This window comes from Equus caballus, chromosome 7 (genome assembly GCF_041296265.1).
Source record: "Equus caballus isolate H_3958 breed thoroughbred chromosome 7, TB-T2T, whole genome shotgun sequence".
NCBI lineage: Eukaryota > Metazoa > Chordata > Mammalia > Perissodactyla > Equidae > Equus > Equus caballus.
The window spans coordinates 93,339,149-93,363,153 of record NC_091690.1 but is presented as its reverse complement, the minus strand read 5'-3'; the positions used below and the strand labels follow the sequence as shown (position 1 = coordinate 93,363,153).

The 24,005-nt window shown below is 38.5% G+C and overlaps 2 protein-coding genes across 2 annotated transcripts in view; both read right to left on the bottom strand.

The window, feature by feature from the left end:
* Positions 1-2,739: 2,739 nt before the first annotated feature.
* LOC100072148 (uncharacterized) overlaps positions 2,740-24,005 on the bottom strand; it is a 63,820-nt gene continuing 42,554 nt past the window's right edge. The window contains exon 3 of the mRNA XM_023646188.2: positions 2,740-8,493. Coding sequence (XP_023501956.2) covers positions 8,405-8,493 — 89 coding nt within the window. The 3' untranslated portion in view covers positions 2,740-8,404. The remainder of the gene's footprint in view (positions 8,494-24,005) is intronic.
* On the bottom strand, positions 5,565-8,185 carry LOC138915097 (zinc finger protein 133-like). The gene is given in 3 exon segments (XM_070275035.1): positions 5,565-5,611; positions 5,614-6,849; positions 8,038-8,185. Coding segments are annotated over 3 exon segments (1,431 nt in total).

Below are 24,005 nucleotides of genomic sequence, written 5' to 3'. Positions count from 1 at the left end.
TGAGCAAAAGATGGAAGTCAGAAAGCATGAGGATAATTTAATTAGTAGGTCATTTAGACTGGAAAGTCAACCATGTATAAGGGAGCAGTGGGGCGAGATCATAAAATCAACTGGGACGAGATTGTGGAAGGCCTTAATATACTTACTTGTAAAACAATTGGGAGTCTGCATGTTTTAGGACGATCAGCCTAACAGTTCTGTGGAGGATGGAGGGGGGGCAGGACAGAAGCTGAGTCCTACTGGGAGACCATCACCATTGTCCCCCTGAGATATACCAAGTGTGAGCTAGCATTTAAACTTCTGAATATGCTCAGCCTTATAAACAAGAATCTCATCTATTCTCTTATCCTTTTAATTTGTTTTCTTATGCAAGAAAATCAGAGCCTTTGGTAAATCATTCTATTTTAAAGCAACATTCAAATCTTACAGAGAAAATGTTAAAAGTCCATTCATGTCAGCAGAAAACTGAAGAATAGGCATTGTTTGATTTTGAGCATCACTGATGTATATCTTCAATGACTTCTATTCTTAAAAGCACAAAGAATTCTCTGGAAAGATATTTTACTCTCTCTATATAATTTTCTCTCTTTCTCTACTCCTATTATGATTTGGCCCTGAGTTTTAAAAGAAATATTTTCTCTCTTTACACACTAGGTAATAACTGACCCACCGACATATCTGGTAGGTCATTTATATTACGCTCACTCTCTCAATCCAGAGAATGACACTCAGATAAAATTTTTCTTCCAGCATACTCCCCCTGCATATACAGACTGTGCTCTAAATGAGCCTCATTGACTCCTTTAGCATTCAGAAGAACATGCGCAGGTGCCAAGTCTGGCTAGGAGAAAGACGTCCAGATATAATTTTAAAAGCCATCTGTGGAAAGGCATATCTAGACAATGATAACTGCGGCATTTTTAAAATGAAAGACATCCTAAAACAGACTGGCTTCCTTATTAAGCACTTATCATGCTTTTGCACACATCGTTTTGCTCATCTCTTAAACAATTGCTTTAAAAAACAATCTAATGTTGACAGTACTTTTCCAAGAGGCATGATGAGAAATCAAAACCTCAAATTAAATGCAAAAAGGTCCCACAGATATTACTAAGAGCCAAGACAACAATAGATGTGTTAAAATGTAACACTGGGAGATTTATGGCACCATATATCTTTGGCAGATACTACTGTCAGGCAGGGTGTAATCAAAAATCCTGGCAAAATCTCCCAATTAAAATGCTTAATGTTTGCCCTGGGCAAGGTTTCTAAAATCCCAGTGAGCAGTGCTGTTGGCTGGATGGTGACTGTGCATGGAATGTGCCCCGGTGCGGTTTTCCATTTCCTGCCAGCATGGCACAGTGCTTTTTCCCAACGGCTCTTTGTTTACCTGCAAGGGACTCGATAGGTATATTACAGGTCAGTAACAATTTGCTAAAATAGACTTTAATGAAAACTGGCAGGTATTTGTTTTTAATTAAAGGCGAATATGTCCTGGACAACAGATGTCCAAATCTCTTTAGAGAGTACTTGGGAAATAAATATTTTTTAATGTTATTCTTGCTGTTATTTGTATTGCAAGTGGCACTCGGCTTCCCCCAGAGTGTGGCCTGCTTTGTGGATGTTGCTACATTCATCTTCACAGCACGGTAAGCAGGTGTCAAGTATGGTTATCTTGGTTTTGCAGATGGCAAGACAGAAGCTCTGAGAAGCTCCATGACTTGATCAAGGTCATAAAACGAACTGAAGCTGCAGCTGCCCTGGACTTGTTAGGTTTCTGACTAATTTGAATGAGGGAGACCAATTAAGCAGGGGGCAGCTGGGGGAAAAGAGGACTTTTGAAATGACTACTTATCATAATCCTAGTTTATATAGTATCATTTAATCTTAACAACACTGCAGATGAGAAAATTAAGCTTTTAGAGATAGCCAATGTTGTCCTAGTGCATGGAGCAAATTAAAAGGCAGAGCCGGAATTTGAACAAAGACACCTACGACTCTTCCCACTGCCTTTGGAAGGGTTATCTTCACTACTAAGACAGTTTATTTGTCTTTATTTGCCAAGGATACTGCAAAGAAGCAGCAGTCATGGCTGAGCTCCCTGGGCTTAAGAAGATGAGGGAAGTAGGAGGTAATTGGCTCCATCAATATCCAAATGTATCAATTTCTACTCGCTCAACCCAGAAAGGCAGCTTCCTTTAGTCATTCTAAATATTTTCCTGTGGCCTTCCTACAATTGTATATTGTAGCTGTCATCCTGAAGTTGACAGCTGATCTTGCCCCTCAATCTAGATTTTATAAATGGGGAATCCATCAAAATGTTCTCTGAGGACCAAACGCATGGAAAGAAATTTCTCTATCCAGATTCCTTCTGCTCTTGCTGGAGGAGTCTCCAGAGAGAAAAATTTGACAAGGAGATATTGTGGACAAAGTTATACCCACTTCTCATGTACACAATTCCACATTAACACCTATCACTCTCTCCTTTCACATTTGGGTTTTTATTCCAAACGTTAGAATCATAAGGAGGTGTGTATTTGATCTTGAGCAGAGATTCTAGAGAAGTGCAATATTACACAAATTGAATTATAATGTAAATTTTACAAGAATAAATCCTTAGGTATTACTGCTTATTTTGTGCCAAAATTTTCCAAGGAAAGTATTCTCAATAAGGATCTTGTGTGAAATCATAGGTTTTGTGGTTGGTGTGTGTGTGTGTAAAATGACAAGTAAAACCCCTTAAGTTTCAGAAAGGTTTATTTGAGGTATACAAAAAAATAAATAAATAAAATCATATAAGCTCATCCATCTGCCAATGGAGAAAATAGATAAATTTTAATAACCCCAAAGTGATAAATGTTATTTGTTTTATACTACAGTGAACTGAAATTGATTCAGATCATTCTCTGATGTCAAAGAAAAGTAGAAAAGGAATACAAATCATAGTTGCCCAAAACATCCTTATTGTATTATATCCATTGCAGGATCATTTTCTATACAGAGCTCATCATTCCCTGGAAATTTCATCCATTTTAATGCCAACACTAAGTGGATCACATCTGGACAGTCCATTGTTTTACTGCCTAATTTAATATGGGAATATTGATTAATGAAAATAGATCAGCCATGAAAATTTATGACTTTTAATAGCTATTGCTCCTTTGAAATTGAAGTCACAAAAACTAAGATGTTATATTTCTTAAATTAGGAGACAGGGTTGGTCTAAATACATTAGAGAGAGGGAGACAGATGGAGACAGAGAAAGAGAGAACAAAAGAGAGACAGAAAAAGAGAGACAGAAGATTCTTGCTCAGTTTAGAAGATAACATAAGTTTTTAAAAACATATTAATCAAAAATAAAACTACTTAGGCAGATGCGTTCAGAGAAAGCAAATAATCTGTTTAAAATTTGGAAATAAAAACATTTCTAAACAAGAATCATAGAAACATATCTGCTCTGGAAGCAGGTGGCAGAGTTGAGAGGAGTAGCGTAATTTTTATTTAGAGTCCAAAATATGAGAAACAAATTTTAAATTTGGTGCCTCTTCACAACGTGGTTGACTAGATCAGGGTTTAGTGACTGGTTCTCCAGTACTAAAGAAGGAGGAGATGAGTAACTTGCAAAGCCGTAGTTCCCCTCTAATGCTATTTCTAGGTTCATTTAAATCACTCATTTCAAACTCCATGAAAGTTATTTCTGAAAGAAATGGCAGGAAAATGGCAGTTAATTTTACCGCATCCGTAGGTCTGGAGAAAAATTGCATATTTTAATATCAGTATTCATACTTGGTTCTTTTCTTGGAGTTTTGATTTTCTCTTTGAAATATCCTACCAATTTTCTTCTGAACTCTTTAAAATAGTGGTGATAATCGATTTAAAGCCTTTGCTGCTATTTCCAATAACTGGGCGAGTTGTTGGTCTACTTCTATTACGTTCTTTTGAGTAAGGTTACATTTTCCTACTTTATTCCATATCTGGTAATTGTGAATTATATTCAGAGCGCTGTGTATCTTAAAAGAACCAGTTGGAGAGTAATGTATGGCTATGTCACAGAGAGTGCAAGCCCTTTTCTGACGGAATATGAGCCAATCTTCCTAATTTTTCCAGGAGCTGAGACCGGCTGGTGTCGCAGGTCCAATTTTAACTGTAATTATTCCAACCACCAACAAACCCAACATCGCTGGAGTGTCTTATCTTATCTTTCTTATTTTTTTTCCTTTTTTGCCCGTGTTTTTATTTTGATATAATATCACACCTAGAGGAAAGTTGAAAGAAAAGTAAAAGGCACTCTCATATACCTTTTAACTGGATTTACCAACAGTGACTCTCTCTCTCTCTCTCCTTCTCTCCTTCTCACACCCCCGGAAAATGTATTTATATTTTATATACGCACTTTGTTTTCTATGAACACTTTGAGAAGATTTTTTTTCTGAATAATTTGTGGATAAGTTAGCGTCATCATGTCCCTCTAGCCCTAAAACCTCATCTGCATATTTCCAGAGCAAAGATAAGATTTTCATGACCACACTACGCTGCATTTCTCATTGATTTAACATCGGTTAAACACTATTCTGTGATCCCTAGCATTTTATGACTATATTCTTACCTACCCAGAATCCAATCCTCCATCAAGCATTGTATTAAGTTGTCATGTCTTCAGAGTCTCCTTTAATCTAAAAAAGTTTATCGGTCTTTCTTGGCCTGGATATTTTTGAAAAGTACAGGGTAGTTGTTTTATAGAATATTTTTAATTTAGCTTTGTCCAATGAGTTCTCATGATAAGACTTAGGTTACACATTTTTTGGCAGGAACCTTAAAAAAAAACCCAACACCTGACAAGTGTTCCTTTTCCTTGAATCCCACCAGGTGACCTATTGCGTCACCCTGTCCCAACATCAGCGGCTAACTTTGTTAAGGTGACGTAGGCCAAGTTGCTTCACTGCAAAGTTCTCATTTTCTCTTTGTAACTGTGTTAGTTGGAGTGTTCTGAGAAAGAAGACAGGATCAGACATGCAAGAGACTCTCGAGAAAATCATACTGAGAAAAAAACAGGAAGGAAGTCAGAGAAGGCAGGGAGAGGCATCAAATGTAGATGTGAGGGGGGCGGGGAGGAAGGATGGATGGGTGAGAGCCTCTCAGCTGCAGCACAGTCTGAGAAAACTCCTGCCAACGCAGTGCGAGGGCCCTGGAGCCAAAGCTGGTCTTAGAGGGTCCAAGTCTCATGGGGTCGGATAACTCTTTGTTGTGGGGGCTGTCCTGTGCATCATGGAATGTTTAGCAGCATCCTTGGCCTCCACCTACTAGATGCTAGTGGCAGTCTCCCAGTTGTGACATGAAAATGTCTCTAGACGTCACCAAATGTCACCTGGTGGCGGGGTGTAAAGCTGCTTCTAGTTGAGAACTACTGCTTTACACAGATAGCTCTTCTCTTGTCCTCTGTGAGAGTTCTCTCTGAAGTCCATCTGCTGCACATACGAGATTTCCCCTAAAGTTGTCCTTTTTTGCGTGATGAGGTATGATTTACTGCTAAAGCCTCGCCTACACTCCCTGTGCGTAAAGCTTCTCTACACCAAGTGTGTCCTCTGGTGCCTAAAAAGGAGTGATTTCAGCTAAAGCCTTCCCCACACTTACTGCTAGTAGAAGGTGTTTCCCCTGAGTATGCTCTCTGATGTGTGCTGAGGGTCAGCTTATCGCTAAAGTTCCGCTCACACTCCCTGAACACAGGTTTCTCCCTTGAATGTGTCCTCTCACGTCTTATGGGGGCCGCCTTCTGGCTGAAGCCTCGCCCACACTCCCTGCATACAAAGGGCTTCTCCCTTGAGTGGCCCATCTTGTGCCTGACCAGATTTGCCTTCTGGCTAAAGCCGTGCCCGCACTCAGTGCACACATAAGCCTTCTCCCCAGAGTGTGCCCTCTGATGACTGATGAGGTGTGACTTCTGTCTGAAGCCTGGCCCACACTCCCTGCACACAAAAGGCTTCTCTCCTGAGTGTGTCCTCTGATGGGCAACAAGAGTGGACTTCTGTCTAAAGCCTTGCCCACATTCTTGGCACACATAAGGCTTCTCTCCCGAGTGTGTCCTCTGGTGTGTAATGAGAGCTGACTTAACATTAGAGCCTCGTCCACATTCCGCACAAATATAGGGACTCTCCCCTGAGTGTGTCCTCCGGTGTGTGGTAAGATTTGACTTATCAGTAAAGCCTTGTCCACACTCCGGGCACACAAGAGGCTTCTCTCCCGAGTGTGTCCTCTTGTGCTTCATGAGGTATGACTTCTGACTAAAGCTGTGGCCACAGTCATTACACAAATGAGGATTCTCCTCTGAATGAAGCCTCTGGTGTTTGCAGAGAGTTGATTTCTCTCTAAAAAGCCTCCCACAGTCCCCACATACATAAGGCTTCTCCCATGAGTGGGTCCTCTGGTGTGTGATGAGGTTTGACTTATCCCTGAAGCCTCGCCCACACTCCCAGCACCCAAAGGGCTTGTCCCCTAAGTGGGTCCTGAGGTGTCTGATGAGCGTTGACTTCTGGCTAAAGCTTCGCCCACACTCCTCACACGTGAAAGGCTTCTCCCCAGAGTGTGCCATCCGGTGTGTGACCAGGTTTGACTTCTGGCTGAAGGCCTGGCCGCACTCTGTGCAGAGGTGAGGCTTCTCCCCCGTGTGTGACCTCCTGTGTGTGATGAGAGCTGATTTACAGCGAAAGCTTCAGCTACACTCACTGCAAAAATAAGGCTTTCCTCCTGAGCCGTCCCTCTGATGAATGAAGAGGGCTGACCTCTGGCTAAGGCCTAGCCCATAATTTCCACAATTGACCACTTTAATAATTTGTCTTTTTGGAAAGAGTTTGTCTTCTCAGCTGAGCTGAACCCTATTTCCACCACTGTTTTGCCTTCACATGAGCTGATTAGCTGTCCTTCAGGTGGGCTAGAGAAAGGTCTTGAAGTAATGCTCTCCCTTGTCCTCCCAAACCAGGACTCGGAGCTCCCTTCTCTGACCTCGCCTTCCACTCTGTCCCTCCAGAAGCTTCCATAAGAGAGTGGTTGCAATTGCTGCTCCTTCTGATATACTGGGCAGAGGTCCGCTATTTGGAGATTTCCTGCAAACAAGCCTGGGCAGACTGGAAGGTGATGATCATGGAACACCTGTTGGCATAATTGCTGACTGCAGTGGTCCAGAGTGGGGGAGGAATAAGCCTGCATTTCCAGCTTTGGATCTGCTGAACAGGGGCTGAGCATATGTTCCTTCTCCTCTCTCCAGCGCTCTGCCCCCTGCTCCAGCAGAATGACAAGTGTTGGTTTGGAAAATGGAATTCGCAAGAAGACCAGGTTGCTGTAGTCAGCATCACATCCCTATACAGGATCCTCTGAGCACGGTTCAACAGCCACCACTCTTCCTGGGTAAAGTCCACAGCCACATCATGGAACGACACAAATGCCCCTTCTGTCTTGGCTCTCAAGAGCCCCAAGGCCATTTCTCTGGTCTCCTGAATGGTCTCCCTGAAGAAAGATGAGGTCTTACCCTTGCCCAGCCTTGGCTTCTGTACGTAGCTACTGCACAGGGGTAACCTGCGGGGTTCAGTCCATGCATGCGCGGTTAGGTGTGAGGGCTTGTCACTGATAAGAGGCTAAAGCTAGTGGGGACATGGTTGCAATGTCTGTCCTATGGCAGGTGTGACAACTGTAAGGGATGACAGGTTAGAGCCAGCCTGCTACATCAGCTATCTTTCTTTTAGAAGTTACACGATTTTAACTCTTACATTAAGGCTATGCTCTATCTCAAATTCATTTCTGTGTTTGTGTATGACAAGGGTCAGTTCATTTCTTTCCATATGAATATCAAGCTTTTCCAACATTTCTTAAAGATATTTTCCTTTCCCCTTTGAATTGCATTGGCACTTTTGTTGAAACCAATGGGTCATATAAGTATGGGTCTATTTCTTGACTCTATTCTGATCTCTGCTCTGTTCTGCTAGCTTTTGATGGTGTCTGTATTCAAGCTGGAAGCCTTAGCTAAAGTTTCATGTAGGTTTACCTCACTACTGGCTTCAATTCCAAAAAGTCTTGGAATCCAATCATTTGGAAAATGACTGAGACAAGGTGACTTCTCTTTAGTTACTAGGAATTTACTCACTGTTTCTTTCTCAGTTAAACTCAAGGGCGGCGGGGGCAGGGGGTGAAGAGGCATAATTGCTAGCTGAGTTAGGATTTTTCCATACAGTTCATTCCACCAGTGCTTACTGTCCTCAGTCCTGGCATCGTGGTCTGAGTCCAAACCCGGCAATGACTCCCAGATGGACGTGGCTGCTGCTCTCTTCTCTTCTCTGAAGAGTTTCTCTGTGGAATTCAGTTCAGTGAGCTTCTTCAAATCCACCACTCTTCTCTACTTTCATAGAAAGGTATGATTTTAATTTATTTTGTCTGTTTTTCTTGTTGCTACAATTGGAACAAAACTCATTCTGTTTTTTTGTATTCTAACTGGCAGCAGGAGCATTCCTGGTGGAGAAAAATGAAGAGAAAGTTTAGAATTATTTATTAAAAAAAGAATTTGCATTTTGAATCTTTTGTGCTGTCAATTCCTTTTGTTTCTCCTTATCTTGACTGTCACAAATTGGCTGGTTTTTGTCTTCAACCATTAAAATATACTCTTAAGCCTTTAGAACCATCTAATATTTAACTTTAGCAGCATGATTCTAGAATAAAATGTCAAAGCTTCACCTTCTTTTTGCGAAGAGGAAAACAAAATGGAACAATAGAGGTCTCTATAACAATCAAAAGAACAGGAGTCACCTTAGCAATTTTTTCTCTTCTTATTTTCATTTTGTCCTTGAATATGTTATCCAAAAAGTCTTTCTCAATGACCTTTGAGAAAGTCCTTTTTATCAGAAACTGAGGAATATAAAAGGCCAGAAGTTTCTTATTTATTTCTCAATTAAAAAAGGGGAAGGATGTATCCTATTTAAATAGAAAAGAGAGTGGTGAATACAACATTATGAAGTAGAGAAGTAAGATATTTTTTTAAGTAAGCTAGCAAAAATGTCTCTTTTGGTTTGAGTGGTGCAATGAGACTTAAAATGATGACTCAAGAAGCCAACAGCAATAGCATTTAATTTGGGTCTGACACTGGCTGTTGATTCCCCAGTAAGCCGCAGGTTTGGATTCTAGCTAGAGCATTTGGACAAGTTAAAACCAGCCTCACTGGATGTACAGATGGTTGAAATAGCTTTTGTTTTTTCAAAGATAGCATTCCCTATGGTACTCCTGCAGTCTTTCAAGGTGTAAATGTCAAGCGAACAGACAATCTGATGGAAGAGAGGAGTCTCCTTGTGTGCTGTGCCTGTTTTCACTTATCTAATCATGGTTACATTCTCTCTTCAGCATTTCAGCATTCAGACTACACAGGGAGAGGATTTAAATGACATCACTCTTCACACAGAGGAGCTGATTAAATAATAATAATAAATAATAATAATAAAAGAAATATTTTTATATTTCATATAGGTGCCAGCTAGTCAGCTTTCCTAGTACCAAATACAAGAGAAGATTCTTTAAGAATCTAAATGCCTACTCTAGAATCTTCTACGGGTAATATGAAAAAATGTATAATCTCATCATTCGAGCTTCACAGAATTAGTATAAGCTCAGCTTAATGCAAGATGATTCTCAAAATACCAGTGTTACCCCAACTACAAATAGAAGGAGGGGGAATAAAGGGAGTCCTGTGCTCTGATAACTTTGAGAATCATTTGGCCAACTCCTCTTATACATGTTTCTTTGTTAAGAATATTCTCAGATACTTCAATATGCCTAAGTTCGCTCTCAAGCTCCAAGATAGGGACATAGGATACAGTGTTTCTGAAACTTATTTGATTACGAAATTCTTTTCCCAAGACTATCTTATGGGACTATTGCTCTGAAAAACATGTTTCAGAAAAATCTGGCCTAATTTCAGTAACCTTTATGGTTTTTTTTCAAAGCACTGCAAGATCTGGAGTTCCTTTTATTCAAAAGTAAAACAAATATGTCCAAAAGGAAATGCTTTACTGCACTGATAGCTCTTTGAAAATTTTGATGGAAATTGAAGTGTTTATCGGATAAGAAATAACCAGAGGAACTCAGCCTACATGGAGAGAAGGGTAAAGTAGAGCCTTCGTAAGAGACTGGTCTTTGTCCTTGGTTAGTGCTCATAGGAGGTAAATTATTAAATTCCTTCTTCATAGCATTTTCTTCCCACATTTCCTAAGTGCAACATGTTTCATACCCTTGGCAAGATGTTTTGTGATGGTGTTGTGCTGTGTGTGGTTTTGGTGTACATGTGCGTTTGTGTGTTGTGAGTGAGTTTTAGAACTGCCTATGAATCTAGACAGTGAGTTCTACAAGGGAAAAGACTAGCTGATACCACTTTTGTTTTCCAGATCTATTACTGTACCTATAACACAAACAAGAGCTTCAAAATAAGATTTTAACTCATCTAGCTCCTTTTCAGATGAGTCTCTTTTGCATCCTAGAGTTTCCCAGATCATTTTCCCATGACATATAATATAACTCAATAAACATTTATTAAGTACCTAACATGGTCAGGCAATAGGCTAAGTGCTAAGAATTCTATTTCTGCTGCCCATTTGTCAAGGAGCTCAAAACATTAGAGCACAATCTATTTCCTACTATGGAGGTAGTTTGAGTTTAGTAATTTCAATTAAGAGACCTAAACAACTGTGAAAAAATCTCCTACTGCAAAAGCACTTAGATTACTGAGGGCTCTCTGCTTGATCAAGAGAAATTAAGACATTTATTCACTATTAACCACCTAGAGAGCACTATATCACAGGTATAATTACAGAATGGATAGAGAGTAGTGATTTTCTTTCCGGGTGAACAATAATAAATGAATGTCAATTTCAGCACAAGGCTTAGGGATTAAATATAAAGAGAAACTTCCAAATATCTTAGGTATCGGAGGGCATATGGGATGTCACATTAGAATTTCAGTTAGGGGTTGGGGTGGTAAGAGGTGGGCTAGGAATAAAGATAAGACCTGGGAAATGAGGGTATGGGTGATGGTGGAAACAGGTTATGGCAGATCAAATGGCAAAACAGTAAAAGCAAAGAGTGAAATTAGGGTTCATATTTTCAGTGCATCAGCAAAGGAATGAAGTTTAATGATATTTAAGAATGAGTCTTAGGGACACTGGACAGAGATCCTTGCAACACTAGTGACAGTACCTTCTATGTGAAATCCGCTATTCCAAATTTTCTATAAAAATAATATTACATATAATATATATGTGTATGTATACATACAAATATATGTGTGTATATTTGTCATATAAGGTAGATACTATCATTTGCCCATCTGAGGGATGAGGAACTGAAGATGGTGAGGTTAACTCACTTCCCAGAATCTAGAGTAATAGATAAAGCCAACAGGAGATGAAAGTTAAACTCTTTGTCAAGACAGATGAAGATAAGCAGAGAATAGTGAGGACAGAGGAGAAGTGGAAATGAAAAGGGCAAAATTCCCTTGGACTTTTCCAACCACAATAAGCTATTCAACATGGAAGTGCCTAATATAGTATATTTTGCAAACGTAGGAAACATATTGGGGAAAAGTGTTAAATACTTCAAACATACATACTTAAAACTGTCATATTGGAAAAAAAAAGACAGAGTGAAGAACTCAGACAAAGCAATCTGGTGCAGCATCTGAGAGCTCATCAATGTGATGCACTCTCTCTCTTAGCAGAAACCCTCTCCTATGGGTCGGAACCCTGCACAAGAAACTCAGCCCACAAGCAGAGCAGAGAACAAGGGGAGAGAGGAGGCCTTTTTCTAACAATTAGCTAAGAAATTACAGCTTGTTTAATTAACCATGTGTTTGTTTGAATTTCGAGTGGATATAGTAATAGCTCTGTATCTGTCGGAATATATAGTCTAGCCACAGTGAGTGTTTTTTAATGTCTGCTTAAATTTTCTTCTGCCGATTGTAAAGGAAGGCCAGCAATCAAGGATGGGAGACGGCCAAGAGTTGGCCACAGAGGATTCCATGTAAGCACACTCAGTCATCTCCTTCTTGCCATTATTGCCCTTCGCCCCCTTGGTCAAATCAGAGAAACAGTGACATATGTCAGCCTTCTCAAATGCTCTCACCACCGCACCACATGTCAACTGTAAATCTACGGGAAGGATTTGGACTGGTTTCATTTATCCCTTTCCCACTTCCTCACGATTGAAGAAATAGATGGTCTTTATATCACTATCTTGTAAATGGACTGATAAATAAATGATAAAGATATTTAAGAAAACATATATATCTTACTACAACAGCAGAGTCAGAACCAGAACACTGAACTCATACATTATCTATCTGTCACCTGAGTTAGAAAACATACATTTTTGCTAGAACTATGTTATGTATATTATTCTTGAATTTAATATGACACACGGTACCAACCGCATATACTAAACTTGGATACCATTAGCAAAATTTTAGAGGAAGGCATGAGGACATGAACATGTATCGAGGTCCTATTATTTTCAAAGGTATTTTAAGATTAAGTCAAAAAATTTTAAATTTACATAAATGAAAAAAATCAGAATGATGAAAATGGAACAAGACTTTTGGTTCTGCATTTCTAATTCTGGAAAATTCTAAAGCTAAAAGTTTACAATAAAATGTCAGCTATATTTCCCTGTAGACTATCGCTTCAGTTTATCCGTAGTTTCATCTCTCTAATCTGTCTTCTCACAGAAAACAAACACAGGATTAGACTGAGCAAAAATCACAATGATAATTGTGTGGACTGCCAACCTCAGTCTCATTTGGAAAAATCTTTGAGAAAAATGTTTTCAAAACTTTCAAATAGGCTATATTTAGAGTCTGGGAGAGAATCAACATTTTATAAGTTAGCAAGAATCTTGATGAATATTACATGATTATTTTATACGTGTTAGAGAAAAACACAATTCACTTCCCCTGAATTAAAGCAATCAAGAATTGAATAATGCTCAGCTCAGCAGAACACGCTTCCAGCATGGTTTACACATGGGGCTAGTGAAGTGTGACTCCATGTCCTGCTACTAAACTGCTGGGTAAAGTGTGGCAGGTGGCTTCACCTCTCTGCACATCCATTCTTCACCAGTGACACGGAGAAAATATTGTCCAACGTAGTACCTAATACAATCTGGTATTGTACACTTTAAAATATTTTTAGGAAATAGATCTCATGTTAAGTATTCTTACCACAAACAACAACAACAACAAAAAACCCACAAAAGGTCACGAGAAAATTTCTTGGAGGTGATGGATATGTTTAGTACTTTGATTGTGGCACTAGTATGTCAGCTATATGCATCTGTCCAAACATTAAGTTGCGTACTTTAAATGTGTGCAGGGTTTGTATCAATTATATGTCAATAAAGCTTAAAAAAAAAGGAGGAACAGAAATGGAGAAAATAATACCCCTCCTTCATAGCATTGCTTCTTAGAAGGATAAAGTGAAGAAATGCATATATCACAAAATTCTCAAAAATGTTCTATAAAATACATGACGAGAAAGGATTTGAGGCAAGAGACACGCTGTTCCTCATAGTTCTGTTTGTAGCACTGAGCGTGGTGGGTGGCATATAATAGGAGTTAAATAAATATGAATAAATTAATAATGAGACTATCAAAAGAAATTGGTGACAAAATTTCTGCATAGTCATATTTTACGATATTTAAAAGCACAAGAGAGCCATATTTTTCGATTTTATGTGTATATTATGGTTTAAGCCGCCATACATCCCCTGATGTTTAATCGTGTTTGAATACAGTTCGCATATATTTACGCACACATCTTGAAAATTCTTCTTTTATTTAGTTCAATAAGACTAGTCAACTTACTGAAAGGAAACTCACTGTAGGTTTTATCATATTCTGTTTCAGTTTAAGGATAACAGTGTTTCTATCCTCTCTATTTGCTTCAAAACTTCTAGATCAGACACTTAGAAGCAAGACAGCTGTGCATCTGTTGCATACAATACCAGGAAGATTCATTTTCCTTACCCATTAACTGTCATGTCAAATAAATAGGCTGAGAGTTTATCCGTGATAAATGCACTCTGTTTAATGCAATGAGACAGTCTCTTAATTTGAGTACCCAGCATACTGCCAGCTAGATTGCTTCTGCTGATTTAATTGGCAAAAGCTCAATGCTAATTATTTTGCATTGAAACTTTTAGAGTATCACAGATGAAAAATATATATAATCCTTTTTCACAATGAAAAAAACAGTAGTAACATCAGTTTGCATGGTTTTTAAGGGTGTGCAAATACATTAAACAGCTAATGAATTTTTCAATGCTGTATATTCGCAGAAAATGTATCGACTTTAATGAGCCTTCTTAATTTGACTTTCATACCATCTTATATTATTTTATTCCAATTTTTATTGAATAATGTTGATTAGAAAAGAATATTCATCAATTTGCCATGTCTTGCATATGAGGAGAGAGAAAATATTTGTTTGTCAGGAATTCTTCTTGTAGTTTTTGTTCTAGAATTCCTTCTATGGATAAAAATTTTTTTAACTAATTCGTCTTACTTCCCTAAATAAGATAAATAAAATATAAGTGGCAATCTTCTCATTTTGGTTATGCCTTTACCCAGAAGCTGTGTCAAACAATTACTTACAGTCCAATTTTAAGTATGTCAACATTTTGAGCTATTTTCATATGCCTCACTTTCAAGCTCCTGGCTCAGACAAAGCTCAGTAAGTGAGACTGCTGTGTATAGAAAACCTTGCTTCATCATAGTTCTTCAGAAGGACAGACTGTGTCATTCCTTTTACCAACAAAATGACATTGGGGTGTATTTGGATGGTTCTAGCCATTTAATGCCAAGAAGAAATGCGTTGTTGTTCTTTTTATTTTTCTAGGGATGAAAAATAAAGAAAGCTCAAAATAACTGTGTTTGAATGTGTAAGGAGCTCTCATGCCTCAGAGAGTAGAGTCATAATCTCACATCGGAGGATCTAGACAGCAGTGCACCAAGGGCTTAAAAACGGATGTCTCCAGATGGGGAGAATTTGGGATGTCTACTTGTTTTCTTCTTTTCATTCATCTGTATTTTCTGCAATAAACAAATTTTGTCTTTTGGAATAATATAGATTTTTTTAAAAGGCATAGTCAGAGAATTCTATCGCTGGAGGGTTGAGGAGGAGCAAGTGAGTACCTAAGAGATGCTACTCCGGAGTGCAAGATCTCAGATTCCTTCAGCCCCCACTGGTCGTTCCATCTCTGTGTTGGCGCTATTGCTAAGGCAACTGTTAAAAGGTCAACTGGTACTAGTTAATGTTATAGCCTCTCCTGGTGTAGAACGTGGATCTGTAGAGAATCAGATACTAAAAATTAGGAGCAGGAACTCAGAGAAGTCTTTAAGAAAGAAGATACATCTAGGAAGGAGAGAGGGGACACCTAAGATGGGAATAAGCAAATGCCAACCTTTGTCCACTTAGTTTGGCTAAATTCAAAATAAGTTCCTTCTCCTTTCCAAAGAAAGTCAATCAAGTGTATGTAATACTAAGCCATGCTATAATACTCCAATTTATTTTAATTTAATTTTGAAATTCAGCTTCCTGCAGTATCTTGGTTCCTGTTAGGAACACTAGCTCACTTTGCATAGCGAGAGGAGTTATTGTGTAAGGGTTAAATGCATAGGCTCTGGAACATGACCTCGGGAAAGTTGCTTAATTTTCCCAGAAAATTTTTTTAACCCAAGTAGACTTGTGTTTTGCAGTTTTTAAACCACAGGTTGCATAAAAGTGGTAAGAGATTCACCAATGATACTAAGAACAACAATAAAATAATATTAGTAACTCTTATTGGGCATTTATTACACACATACCTCCTTTTATTGTGCTTTGCAAATACTGCATTTTTTAAAAATTGAAGGTTTGTGACAACAAACAAGTCTGTGGACACCACTTTTCCAACAGCATTTGCTCACTTCATGTCTCTGTGTCACATTTTGGTAATCCTTGCAATATTTCAAACTTTTTCATTATTGCTATATTTGTTATGGTGACCTGTGACCAATGAACTCTAATGTTGCTATTGTAATTGTTTTGGAGTGCCACTGCACCCACATAAGACACCGAACTTAATCGATAAATGGTGCGTGTATTCTGACTGCTCCACTGACCGGTTGTTTCTCCGTCTCTCTCCCTCTTCCCGAGCCACCCTCTTCCCTGAGATACAACAACATTGAAATTAGGCCAATTAGTAACCCTATTAATAAGCTTCTATGTGTTAAAGTGAAAGGAAGAGTCACGTGTTTCTCACTTTAAATCAAAAGCCAGAAATGACTGAGTTTAGTGAGGAAGCATGTCAAAGCCAAGACAGGCCAAAAGCTAGGCTTCTTGTGCCAGTTAGCCAAGTTGTGAATACAAAGGCAAAGTTCTTGAACGAAATTAAAAGTACTACTCCAGTGAACACATGAATGATAAGAAAGCGAAACAGCCTTATTGCTGATGTGGAGAAAATTTGAGTGGTCTGGATACAAAATTAAATCAGCCACAGCGTTCTCTGAAGCCAAAGCCTATTTTAGAGCAAGGCCCTACCTCTCTCGTATTCCATGATGTCTGAGAGAGGGGAGGAAGCTGCAGAGAAAAGTTGCAAGCTGGCAGAGGGGTTGGTTCATGAGGTTTAAGGAAAGAAGTCTCCACAACATCAAAGTGCAGGTGAAGCAGCAGGTGCCTCTGTAGAAGCTGCAGCAAGGCATCCAGAACATCTACCTGAGATCATTCACGAAGGTGGCTACACTAAACGACAGAGTTTCAATGTCGATAAAACAGCTTTATATTGGAAGAAGATGCTATCTAGGACTCTCGTTGCTAAAGAGGAGAAGTTAATGGCTAGCTTCAAAGCTCCAAAGGACAGGCTGACTCTCTTGTCAGGAGTTAATGCAGCTGGTGACTTTAAGTTGAAGCCAATGCTCATTTGCCATTCCCAAAATCCTAAGACTCTTAAGAACTATGGTAAATCTACTCTGCCTGTGCTCTATAAATGGAGCAACAAAGCCTGGATGACAGCATGCCTGTTTACAACATGGTTTACTTAATTTTTTTTTTTTTTGATTCGCCCTAAGCACCTGTTGCCAATCTTCCTCTCTCTTCCACCTCCCTCGAAGCCCCAGTGCGTAGTCGTATGTTCTAGTTGCAAGTCCTTCTAGTTCTTCCGTGTGAGCTGCCTGCCATAGCGCGGCTACTGACAGACGAGTGGTGTGGTTCCGCACATGGGAACCAAACCCGGGCCACTGAAGCAGAGCACGCCAAACTTTCACCACGAGGCCATCAGGGCTGGCCCTTACTTAGTATTTTAAGCCCACTGTTGAGACCTATGGCTCAGAAGAAAAAGATTCCTTTTAAAATATTAGCACTCATTGACAGTGTACCTGGCCACCCAAGAGTTTGCATAGAGATGTATAATGAGATAAGTGTCATTTTCATCCCTGCTAAAACAATATCCATTCTGCAGCCCATGGATCAAGGGGCAATTTCGACTTTCAAGTCTTATTTTTTGAGAAATACATTTTGTAAGGCTATAGCTGCCATAGATGGTGATTCCTCTTATGGATCTTGGTAAAATAAAGTGAAAACATTACGGTCAGGATTCACCATTCCACATGCCATCAAGAACATTCCTGATTCAGGGGAAGATGTCAAAATATCAACGTTAACAGGAGTTTGGAAGAAGTTGATTCCAGCCCTCATGGATGACTTTGAAGGGCTCAAGACTTCAGTGGAGAAAGTAACTGCAGATGTGGCAGAAATAGCAAGAGAACTAGAATTAGAAATGGAGCCTGAAGAGGTGACTGAATTGCTACACTCTCATGATGAAACTTTGATGGATGAAGAGTTGCTTCTTGTGGATGAGCAAAGAAAGCAAGGAAATTATTCCTGGTGAAGGCACTGAAAAGATTGTCGAAATGACAACAGAGGACTTAGAATATTACATAAACTTAGTTGATAAAACAGTGGCATAGGATTGACTCCAATTTTGGAAGAAGTTCTACTGTAGGTAAAATGCTATCAAACAGCATCACACACTGCAGAGAAATCATTCATGAAAGAAAGAGTCAATCGATGTGGCAAACTTCATTGCTGTCTCATTTTAAGAAATTGCCACAGTCACGCCAGCCTTCAGCAACCACCACCCTGATCAGTCAGCAGCCATCAGCATCGAGGCAGGACCCTCCACCCACAAAAACACTACAACTCACGGAAGGCTCAGGCACTGGTTAGCATTTTTTGGCAATGAAACATTTCTTAATTAAGGTATGTACATTGTGTTTTTAGCCATAATGCTGTTGCATACTTAATAAACTACAGTCGAGTCTAAACATAACTTTTCCATGCATTAGGAAGCCAAAAAGCTCACATGACTTGCTTTATTGTGATATTTGCGTTATTGTAGTGGTCTGGAACCAAAGCCATAGTATTCCCAAAGTATGCCTGTATATGAGTAGAGTAGATATGAACTTATACATATAACTTAGAATCTGTCTCTGTTACGATATAGGTCTATTGAATGGCAGAGAAATGGTGCTTAAGCAATATCAGTGGCTTAAATGAATACTTTAACAGATTTCTAATTTTTAACGTGCACTTGAGATGTTTCTTGGGGATTTTTAGAACTAAATAAATTAGTTTTAGAATTGACCACATTCACTGAAGTATTTTCTTTATATTTTTTAAAGTAAACACTATAGGTTGATTTACTCAACTACCATATTCCAACATACAACTTATTTTCTTAAAGGATGTCATTTTCTTTTTAATGTATTTATCTGCAGTTTGGATCTAGCTAGCTAGCTTAATTCCACATGACTTTTATTTGCTGCTTAGTACCCTTCATCAATATATCATGTAAATGCCTTAATTTCTGAGCAAGGGTCAAGAAAAAACAAATAATCCCCAAATGTCTTGTAATGATTTCAATACCACCTGATTTTGGGTTTGATCAAGGTCAGAAACATGGATTTGTAGGGCAAAGGCATCATATGCTAAACCTAGAAGCAATTTGAGCTTTTATAATAACTTTGTTCCTATGATTCTGCAGAAATATGCTTCTATACCCTATAAAAATGGGGAATGGAAATAGCAATAATTGAACATTGCTATAGTGGTCTTAGATTTCATGCAAGCACCTAAAATAAATTGCATCTTATACCTACAGAGCATATTTCTCTCATTCTTGACATTTCACAATCTTCTCTGACAGTTAAACTTGTTCAATCAAGTAAGGTCAGGCTGGCAAATAGAAAATATTTTACCAGGTTTCAATTATCAGGAGAATAAACTAGAAAAGAAAGAAGCCCTCCACCTATTCTTTATAACACACTATATTTATTTAGCTTTCCCCAACTATTTCACTCCTTATTGATACACTGATATTTGTGACATTTATCAGATTCGCAAAATAGTGATTTACCATGTAGTATTCTGTTCTATTCTATTCTATCTGAGTTTTACCATGTGTCTGAGGCCAGAGCAACAAAGAGATGTACTGTAATATAGTGATGATCTCTCCTAGGTACGATATTAGAAAACCTGGCTTCAAATCCCAGCTCTGCTCCTTTATAAATAGAGATTTCTAATTGCTACAAAATATCTTCTCCCCTTTCTTTTTTATTAGAATCTTGATTTTGCTGTAGTAGGAAAGTGCTCAGATAAAAAGTTGTATTTCCCAGACTTCTTTGCAATGACATGTGAGTATGTGATCTATTTCTGGCTGCTGATACTTAAGCATAGATTTTTGGAAGGGGCTTGAGAAAGCATGTTAAAATGGGAACAGGGCGGCTGGTAAGAAACTGCCAACTCCTGGTCTTTCCTTTTTCTATCTAAAAGGAAAACTACATTCTAGAATGTAAGCAACACTTTTTTTGACTATAAAACAATGGACGTAGTAGTCACGGGTGGCTTTATAGAAATATCAAAGTCCAAAATCATGATTACATCAGGGAGCCACCACACTAGACCCAAAATGCCTACTTCCAGACTTCTTTTCTGTAATAAAAAATGAAATCTTTATTTTTTTAAGCTAGTGTTTAACTTCATTTATTCTTTTTAGCTGAACGCAATTGCTAATTAATACATTAACCTTACGCTCATGGGTATATTAAATCCAGTCAAAATTTCAGCTCAAACTTGAAAACGTTCCAGGGCCAGCCTGGTGATGTAGTGATTAAGTTCGCTCCCTCTGCTTTGGTGGCCCGGGGTTCACTGGTTTGGATCTCAGGTGCAGACCTACACACCGCTTGTCAAGCCATGGGGCGTCAGGCATCCCACATATAAAATAGAGGACGATGGGCACAGATGTTAGCTCAGGGCCAATCTTCCTCAGCAAAAAGAAGAGTATTGGCAGCAGATGTTGGCTCAGGGCTAATCTTCCTCAAAAAAAGAAAAAAAATTTCAAAAAGTCCCACTCATAAAATGGGCAATCCAATAATCATTTTACTAATTGAGCAAATCAAGTAAGAGTGGAGGTAGAGGGCCTATCACACGCCCGTCACAGAATCTGCAGTCTCTGAAGCACAATAATTATGGTTACGTGCTATTTGAGAGGCAGCGCTCTTCATTCCTTTTTTGTTTTTTTTATTTTTTACACTTGATATATTGTATCTGAGAAACAAATAATGCAATCAAATATTTAATGACTTGATTTTAGATAAGTATAATTATGTGTCTTCACATGTTTTTATTCTTAAATCTAACAACACAAATTACCATGAAATAGAGGACGTATAAACACGGTTATTTTGCTAGATGCATTGGCAGGAATATATGATGCACTGCTTTTAAAGTTTGTTTTTCCAAAACTTGCTCTGAATTTGGCCCTTTGAGAAATCCCCTGAGTGCACTTTCCTGTTTAATCTCAAAATATTGAAAAAAAAGTGCATTAAAACTGGATAAGCTGAAGATATCAAGAAAGCAAAAGAAAGAAAGGGGGGAAGAAAAAAGGAAAGAAGTAAGGAAGGAAGGAAAGAAAGAAAAAGAAAGAGAGAAAGAAGGAAAGAAAAGAAAGAGGGAGGAAGAGAGGGACTTTGGGAGGGAAGGAAGGAAGGAAGAAAAACAATGATGAGTTTAACTTGAGTTTCTGTGCCTTTTAAATGAGTGTTTAGCTTTCTCCAGGCTTTAGAGAAGCACAAGTGGTGTCAATTTAGACAGAAACTGCATTGTTTCAGATAAACAAAGATTTCAAAAGAGTTACTGTTGGAAATTTATTAAGGATTTGAAGACACTCTTTTAAGCAAACAAATCAGTCAAACAGAAACAATAAGAGCCCGCAGCCTGACTCTCACCTGCTCTGGGGAGAGAGTCATTACTCAGTGCTTTCAGGTGTCTTTTCTCAATTTGAATCACCGGTTTCTAGCGAGTTATTCTATGACTAATTTGTGTTTAAGCAATGATATTTTTTCATTTATATTTCAACGAAACCATGGAAGTTCAAAATAGAATGTTTATTTCAATTCTTGTATTTAACACCTCAAACCATCCCTCTGTGCCAATAACTAATCAATTACTTGATTAATTGCATTTACCATTTTTTCTTCCTCTTTCGACTATGTCAATCCTTTCTTCTAGATTTCACCTAAAGTTAATTCTCTATCAGAAAAATAAAATTATTTCCCTGGTTTATTTGGTTGAGCTGTTGTCAATTGTGCATTTTTAATTTTCACATCATCAATTATTTCCAAAAAGCATTTGTTGACATTGGCTGTTAGACACAGATTTATTCCAATGTGTATTTTCCCTGCCAAATTCTTCTGAAAATTTCCAATCTGATGCTTACTTCTTTCATCTAGACACCCAGTACACACAATCTAAAATATGTCACCAAAATATTTATAATATAAATTAAAGGTTTTGGATCACTGAATAAAGAAAACTCATACTGAGTGAAACATACGTTGACAGATTTATACAATATGAAAAAATTATCAAAAGATATTAAGATAACTTTAGCATCTACTTAACTAATAACAGGGGTGGGGGAATTGCAGCTTTCTTCAGACTCAATAGAATATCCTTTTTCACTCATTAATTCATTTAAAATATTTGGAAAACGTGAAGTACATATATGGAATGTGATTGGATAAAGGCTGAGCCTGTAAATTACTTGAGTGCAGGGTCTGTTTCATCTTTGACTCCTTTATCTCCTAACATAGAGAGAAAAATCCTAGAGAGGAATGAGAAAGGGAAGAGATGGGAGTAAAGGAGGTAGCACGCAGTCAGGGCAGGGAGAAAGCGGCAGTGGAGAGAAGAAAGACAGACGATGCTTGTAACTAGAAACATGGCCAGAGACAGAAGATAGGCCTTATCTCCAAAGCTGACTCATGTTTACCACTGTTCTTGGGCCTCACTTCCCTCATGTGAATAATGGAGATAATGGTGTACTCTTTATATAGAAACAAATGGGACCAGCACTGGAGGATGTCACACACAGAGTGCCTGGATACATGATAATTTCTAACATCTGGCCAAATGTATCATAAGAAGGATCAGTTTTGAGGCACTTTCTATCCCAAATCTTTGTTGATAAATTGAACAAAGGACTCAAGATCAAGCCAATTTTGTCTGACAAAGTGATGGAATTAAGAGAGCTCACAATTTTAAAATTCAAAATAGTTCAACTACATTACAGAATCAAAATAACAAACTCCAAGAGAGCAAGCAAAAATGCAAATACGGGACAGAGAAGAGGGAGCTACAGGAGTTCCAATGAAAAGTACAGTCAGGCCTTGGTAGACAAAGTTAAGCGACCTTAGAAACAATGCAGGTTAGAATGCGCAAGGACCCGGAAGTCAGCCTTTGTTTCCATTTTGTATTGACCAATCCCTCATTCAAACCTTGGGTCTGCCTCTGCCACCTCAACGTGAGGGACAAAGTAAAACTGGAAAGTGCTTGGGAATAACTGACAGATATGCAAAGGAAAGCTAATGACAAAATGACAGAAATTATTTAAGGCATTTGCTTTAGTAAAGAGTACTCCAAGTGACATAATTAGTAACAAATATTCCCAACTCTTGTTCTTTTTTTTCCAAACAGTAGAGTGAATGTTTTTGCTCAATTCTACAAGAAAAAAAGAAGAGAAAAGAAAAATTAGAAGTCAAATTAAAATGAGGAGAAGATTTAATTAGAACTAAGAATCCTTTGTGCAAGAACTGATGCCTTGAGTTGTGAGGTATATTGGCTCTAATACTAGACTGGAAATTAAACTCAAATTAGCATAATAGACAACTGTCAGATAATAATAATACCTAACATTTGTTGATCACTTACCGTGCCAAGCCCTCTGGTAAGCCATTTAGGTGCATTTTTTAAATATGTTTTTCATTAAACTTCCAGATAGATACTGGAATTATTATTATTATTATTATTATTTGAAATTTTATAATAGATATTTAGAGAAAGTACACAGCTAGCAAACTGCAGAACTGAAACGTAATCCCAGTGAGCTGGACACCTGAAGTCTTCATGAGGATGAAAGTCTGAGCATTTTGGTAAGTAAGAGATTTACATAATCTTTGTTCTTCTTCTTCTTCTTTTTTTTTTTTTAGGAAGATTAGCCCTGAGCTTACTACTGCCAATCCTCCTCTTTTTGCTGAGGAAGACTGGCCCTGAGCTAACATCCATGCTCATCTCCCTCTACTTTATACGTGGGACGCCTACCACAGCAAGACGTGCCAAGCGGTGCCATGTCCACACCTGGGATCTGAACCGGCGGGCCCCAGGCCCCCGAGAAGTGGAACGTGTGAACTTAACCGCTGCGCCACCGGGCCGGCCCCTGTTATTCTTGTTAAGTAGGCTACTTATTCTTTGGAAAGTTCCTGCTCTGAAATGACACATTTGGAAATAATTATGAGTCTATTGGATATATTTACTTCAACATTGCCCGCTATCATTGTTGCCAACCAACATGGTGCTGTTTTCTGCTTACAAGACAGAAAATTGTATATTCGTTCTAAG